General features: G+C 39.0%; 1 protein-coding gene across 2 annotated transcripts in view; it reads left to right on the top strand.

Moving 5' to 3' along the window:
* The window catches only part of ANKS1B (ankyrin repeat and sterile alpha motif domain containing 1B), a 1,164,394-nt gene that overhangs the window by 144,621 nt on the left and 1,012,704 nt on the right, over positions 1 to 7,069 (top strand). For both annotated transcript variants that reach the window (XM_010831582.1, XM_010831580.1), the window contains exon 2: positions 3,879 to 3,959. In XM_010831582.1, coding sequence (XP_010829884.1) covers positions 3,879 to 3,959 — 81 coding nt within the window. The remainder of the gene's footprint in view (positions 1 to 3,878; positions 3,960 to 7,069) is intronic.

The raw sequence follows: 7,069 nt of genomic DNA, 5'->3' as shown, positions 1-7,069 counted from the left end.
ATTTGGAACCAGTCTGTTGTTCCATGGCCAGTTCTAACTCTTGCTTCTTGACCTGCATACAGATTTCTCAGGAGGCAGGTCAGGTGGTCTGGTATTCCCATTTCTTTAAGAATTTTCCACAGTTTGTTGTGATCCACACAGTCAAAGGCTTTGGCATAGTCAATAAAGCAAAAGTAGATGTTTTTCTGGAACTCTCTTGATTTTTTGATGATCCAGTGGATATTGGTGGAGAAGGCAATGGCACCCCACTGCAGTACTTTTGCCTAGAAAATTCCATGGATGGAGGAGCCTGGTAGGCTGCAGTCCATGGGGTCGCTAGAGTCAGACACGACTGAGCGACTTCACTTTCACTTTTCACTTTCCTGCATTGGAGAAGGCAATGGCAACCCACTCCAGTGTTCTTGCCTGGAGAATCCCAGGGATGGAGGATCCTGGTGGGCTGCCGTCTATGGGGTCACACAGAGTCGGACAGGACTGAAGCGACTTAGCAGTAGCAGCAGCAGTGGATATTGGCAATTTGATCTCTGGTTCCCAGGAATCGAACTGGTGTTTCCTGCCTTGCAGGCAGATTCTTTACCAACTGAGCTATCAGGGAAGCCCTGTGTATCTCTATGTTTAAAGCTAATTTCTTGTAGTGAGCATACAGTTGGGTCTTACTTTCTTTAATCCAGTCTGATGATATTTTTTTGAACTGGGATGATTAGATAATTAACAGTGATTGTAATTGTTGATGTGGTTATTTTTGTCATTGATATGGTTAAATCTATCATCTAACAGTTTTGTTTGTATTTGTATCAAATCTTCCTTGTTTCTCTCTTCTGCTTTTTTGTTCTTTTGCCTCTTGAATTATTACTATTATTTTTTTTGATTTCACATTATTTTAAATGAGTACATTGAATTTGTCTTAACACTTGTTTTTACCTGTGGCTAATTTATTCATTAAAAATAATCAGTTATTTGATTTATAATTTAGCGTATATTTGTTAAATAACTGTTGTATTCAGTATTTAGAGAAAAATTATTGGAGCAGATGAATCTTGATCTAGGCTTTTGAAGAATGGTAAGATGCTTTTTTAGAAAATCTATCATAGGTTAGTAGAAGGGCATGAGTAAAGGCTCAAAGGTGGAAATTAATAGGGCAAGATGGGTAAATAAGCAAGAGAAACAAAGGTATAAAAATTTTAAGAATATAATAGGAAACTAAAAATGCTTCAAGGATTGATTTAGAAAAAAAAAGATTGCTAAAAGTCTAACAATAATAACGAAATTGTAAAACATATTCATATCTTATAACTTTCCTGGTTTAACTGTCACTTTTTTTTATTCTCAGGAGGTAAGCTACCACTAAAGAAAATAAACCACTGGATTGAAATGAAGTTAAGATAAAAATAAAGTTAAAATCTTACAATTGACTGGTTATATTACATCATTAATTTCCTCAAGACCTTCTTTATTATCAAATAGTTTAATTCTTATCTCATTTCTTTTTTTGGGGACAGTTTCCTGTTTTAAATTGTATAATGCTTTATCTTGGTTTTATTTACTCTTGGGCAACTCTCAGTGTTCTTCATGTAACTTTTTCCCTATGTTGGACCCTAAAGTATTGTTAATTATCCATGGTTCTACTGTCCGTCCTATATTTTTCTTTCTTTCTTTTTTTCCTCACAATATACGTTCATATAAGTTCTCTGACCACTTCAGTGAGGGCTGGGAAGTTTTAAGATTTTCAGTTGCGTTGAACTTGGAACTATCTACCTAACTTAGGTTTGATTTTTTTTTTTCATCCAGGGATTGATATTTTGGCTAATATCAACATTTGAGAGAAGGTTTCACCTTGCCTTCATATACAGATTTTCCACTGAGGTATTTGAGCCTAATGACCTCTCCTAGGAGGTCACCATATTGATGCTGAACTTAGTGTGGACACCCAATTGGCATAGTGCACCGCAGCCCAGAACTCCTGGGTTCAAGCAGTCCTCCAGCCTCAGCCTCCTGAGTAGCAGAGATTACAGGTGCATGCCACCATGCCCAGCTGATGGCCTGTCTCTTAGAGAGTCTGAAATCAAGCACTCCCTTGGTTTTATCGTATAACAATTTATTGAACAAACGTAAAAAATATAATAGATGCTAGTGCTATGTTCAACTACTGCCCAAAGTGCTTTATAAGTACTGATTCATTTGATCCTCACAACATTTTAAGGTAGTAGTACTATTATCATCATCTATATTTTGCAGACAAGGAATTAAATACTTGAGAGAGATTAAATACTTTATCCAGGGCTACCCCCAGCAAGTAATGGAGCCAGGTTTTTGAAATCAGGTTGTCTAACTTAAGAACCATGCTTGTAACTAGATATTTTCATAGTTTTCTGGAGATCCTTACTTTTATATAAGTATGTCAGATACCTGAAATTTAATGTTTCCAAGCCTGAAGTCATTGTTTGCTTTCCATCTGCACTGTCTTCCTCCAGCAGATTTGCCTTTCTTTTCACAGCTTAGTTAATGTCATTTTCCTTTCGGTCACTTAGACATTTAACTTGAGTGATTCTGTGCTAACTATTGTACTTTTGTATCCTTCCTATTGTATCCTTCCTTCAATTGATCTCTGCATCTTATTGGTTTGACTTTTTATAACTGTCGAATAAGAACATTCTACTCATTTTCACTGTCTCAACTTGGTTGTGATCTCTCATTTTGAATAGCTGTTTATTCTCTTCTCAGAGATGCTTGTGTGCTCTCTGGTACCTGGATTATCTTACTAGCCTGTACTTGTTAGTTTATGTGTCTCTCTTCTCCATTAGACTCTGCTCTTGTAAAGAAGGCCCTTGAATTATGACTTTGTGCTCTCAGTACTTAGCTTAATATGTGACATACAATTGGTACACAATAAATATTTTGTGAATACATGAATTAGTTTGTCATTGGCAGTGGTGGTTTAGTCGCCAAGCTGTGTCTGACTCTTGCAATCCCATGGACTGTAGCCTGTCATGCTCCTCTGTCCATGGGATTCTCCAGGCAGGAATACTGGAGTGGGTTGCCATTTCCTTCTCCAAGTTTGTCATTAAATGTTAGTTTTGATGGCTTTGATAACATCAGAGTTTTTTTGGGAGATTTACTTTTGGAAAACTTTCAATACCTATTTTTTTTAAACTATAGTTTCTATAATTGTAGTGATCAAGGATAAAATGGATTCTTTCTTATAGTTATATGTTATCGTCAAAATATATTGTATAGTAAAATAACTTCAAAACTATTAGAATCTTTTTATGGTCTGTGATAATCAAATCTAATTATATTTTCAAGGGTGAAATATGTTTTACATTCTCTTGCTAGCAATGGAACAGCAAGAAGTGTTTATATTCTTTCCATATCCAAAAATACAACTTATGCAAACCACTGCCATCTCAGAATGAGTGTGTTGAAAAGGAGGAGGCAGGTGACTTAAATCTTTCTTCTTGGTAAAGAATATAATAGTTGAACGTTAATTGGATCCAATATTTAAGTAATGACTGAAAGTTACAGGGAATTTTGGGGTCCAAATTTAAGGAATACCAGGGGGTCTGCATTTGCTAATAATTTCTAATGGTAGCTTTCAGTTCAGTTCAGTTGCTCAGTCGTGTCCGACTCTTTGCGACCCCATGAATCACAGCACGCCAGGCCTGCCTGTTCATCACCAACTCCCAGAGTTCACTCAAACTTACTCACTAATAATTTCTCTTCATCAAATAAATGAATAAAGATATTGTTCTGAGGGGAGTGCAGGAAAGGTGGCAGTTGTTTTCACATGAGTAAAATCCTCATCTGAAACATGCTGCTGACTATTTTGCAAAGCACAGTTCTGCTCCCCTGTTAACTGTGTGCTTGTGCTTTATTTGCAGCATCTGGCGAGGCCCCAATGTGAACTGCACAGACAGTTCGGGTTACACGGCTTTACACCATGCAGCCTTAAATGGACATAAGTAAGTGCCACTTATTTGGACTGGAATCTGTGTGTATTTAGTTACATGTGATGAAGTTAATTATGTCTGATGGTTCCTGTTTCATGTTGCCACGAGTCCCCTGGGCTTAGATGAATTTGGAGAAGCACCAGGTGCTCAACACTTGACATGTTGAAAGTGGTAGGAATGTTGCTGAGGATGAGTATGTGCAGAGTGCAGATCAAGTCAAAGACCACACAGGGAAAATGGAAGAAGTGCCAGGACCATGTTAGTCACGTGTACATTTGGCATGGGAATGGGATAAACCAGGGGTTCCCAACCCCTGGGCCACACATAGGTACTGGTCCATGGCCTGTTAGGAAGCAGGCTGTACAGCAGGAGGTGAGAGGCAGGAGAGTGAGCAAAGCTTGTCTGTATTTACAAACTCTCCCCATTACTCGCATTAATGCCTAAACTCTGCCTCCTGTTAGGTCAGTGACATTCATTAGATTCTCACAGGAGCGTGAACCCTACTGTGAACTGTGCATGTAAGGGATCTAGGTTGTGTGCTCCTTGTGAGAATCATCCCCAAACCACCCTTCTCCTCACTCCCTGGGTCTGTGGAAAAATTGTCTTCTATGAAACCAGTCCCTGGTGCCAAAAAGATTAGGGACTGATGGGATAAACCACTCAATGATGCCTCCTTACTTTCTGGGGTATCTTCACGAATTATAGGATTATTCACTAAGAATGAACTCTTTTAGTAGAGTCTTGCTCTTATAAGCCATGGCCACTTTGACAAACCTCTTTGAAATCCTCAAACTAAGCTAACATGCTTTCTCTCTGTCATTCATGAATGGTCTCTCGGGTTTTAAACCTCTTTAACCTGTGGAATTATATTTCAAATAATGTGATAGTCTATGATATGGAGGGTGAAAAAATGTATAACCATCAACAGTATTTTATTGACAATGTTTTAGCCAGGAAACCTAATGGTTTAGTGACAGTGTGAGGAGTCCTCTGAATGAGTCAAATGTTCTGTCGTCCTTCATCAGAAGAAAGGTGACCTTGTTCATGTGTCTCCTCTCCTATCTGTTTTTCCTTTGCTTTAATTATTCAAGTTAGTCTTTTCAGATCTGAATCATTTCATTTCACTTCAGTAGTTTTAAGCATGGTAATTACTGCCTTAAAATTACTATAGTGTGCTAAGTCACTAAGTTGTGTCTGCCTGTTTACAACCCTATGGACTGTAGCCCACCAGGCTCCTCTGTCCATGGGACTTCCCAGGCAAGAATACTGGAGTGGGTTGCCATTCCCTTTTCCAGGGATTCTTCCTTACCCAGGGATCAAACCTGCATCTCCTGCATTGCAAGCGGATTCTTTTACCACTGAGCCACCTGGAAAGCCTCCAAAATTACTGATAGTTATCTTTTAATTTTGCATTTAACATTTCTTTTATTCTGTGAATTGAAACACAAATTGAGACTTAGTTATACTTGATTACACTTCATGATCTTAAAGCTCTCATACAAGGACCTTACCATTTTTGTCATTATTTATCATTCTGACTGTTTATACTGTTCATGGGGTTCTAAAGGCAAGAATACTGAAGTGGTTTGCCATTCGCTTCTCCAGTGGACCACATTCTGTCACATCTCTCCACCATGACCCACCCGTCTTGGACTAGACAAGGCTGTGGTCCTAGTACTGAAAGAGAAACGCCCCAGGTCAGTAGCTGCCCAATATGCTACTGGAGATCAGTGGAGAAATAACTCCAGAAAGAATGAAGGGATGGAGCCAAAGCAAAAACAATACCCAGCTGTGGATGTGACTGGTGATAGAAGCAAGGTCCGATGCTGTAAAGAGCAATATTGCATAGGAACCTGGAATGTCAGGTCCATGAATCAAGGCAAATTGGAAGTGGTCAAATAAGAGATGGCAAGAGCGAATGTCGACATTCTAGGAATCAGCGAACTGAAATGGACTGGAATGGGTGAATTTAACTCAGATGACCATTATATCTACTACCGCGGGCAGGAATCCCTCAGAAGAAATGGAGTGGCCATCATGGTCAACAAAAGAGTCCGAAATGCAGTACTTGATGCAATCTCAAAAACGACAGAATGATCTCTGTTCGTTTCCAAGGCAAACCATTCAATATCAAAGTAATCCAAGTCTATGCCCCAACTGGTAACACTGAAGAAGCTGAAGTTGAACGGTTCTATGAAGACCTGCAAGACCTTTTAGAACTAACACCCAAGAAAGATGTCCTTTTCATTACAGGGGACTGGAATGCAAAAGTAGGAAGTCAAGAAACACCTGGAGTAACAGGCAAATTTGGCCTTGGAATACAGAATGAAGCAGGGCAAACTAATAGAGTTTTGCCAAGAAAATGCACTGGTCATAGCAAACACCCTCTTCCAACAACACAAGGGAAGACTCTATACATGGACATCACCAGATGGTCAACACTGAAATCAGATTGATTATATTCTTTGCAGCCAAAGATGGAGAAACTCTATACAGTTAGCAAAAACAAGACCAGGAGCTGACTGTGGCTCAGACCATGAACTCCTTATTGCCAAATTCAGACTTAAATTGAAGAAAGTAGGGAAAACCACTAGACCATTCAGGTATGACCTCAATCAAATCCCTTATGATTATATAGTGGAAGTGAGAAATAGATTTAAGGGCCTAGATCTGATAGATAGAGTGCCTGATGAACTATGGACTGAGGTTCGTGACATTGTACAGGAGACAGGGATCAAGACCATTCCCATGGAAACGAAATGCAAAAAAGCAAAATGGCTGTCTGGGGAGGCCTTACAAATAGCTGTGAAAAGAAGAGAAGCGAAAAGCAAAGGAGAAAAGGAAAGATATAAACATCTGAATGCAGAGTTCCAAAGAATAGCAAGAAGAGATAAGAAAGCCTTCTTCAGCGATCAATGCAAAGAAATAGAGGAAAACAACAGAATGGGAAAGACTAGGGATCTCTTCAAGAAAATCAGAGATACCAAAGGAACATTTCATGCAAAGATGGGCTCGATAAAGGACAGAAATGGTATGGACCTAACAGAAGCAGAAGATATTAAGAAGAGATGGCAAGAATACACAGAAGAACTGTACAAAAAAGAGCTTCATGACCCAGATAA

Source organism: Bison bison, unplaced genomic scaffold (assembly GCF_000754665.1).
Source record: "Bison bison bison isolate TAMUID 2011002044 unplaced genomic scaffold, Bison_UMD1.0 scf7180017864529, whole genome shotgun sequence".
Classification (NCBI taxonomy): Eukaryota; Metazoa; Chordata; class Mammalia; order Artiodactyla; family Bovidae; genus Bison; species Bison bison.
Note: the sequence above shows the minus strand (reverse complement) of the source record. Positions and strands in the feature narration are given on the sequence as shown.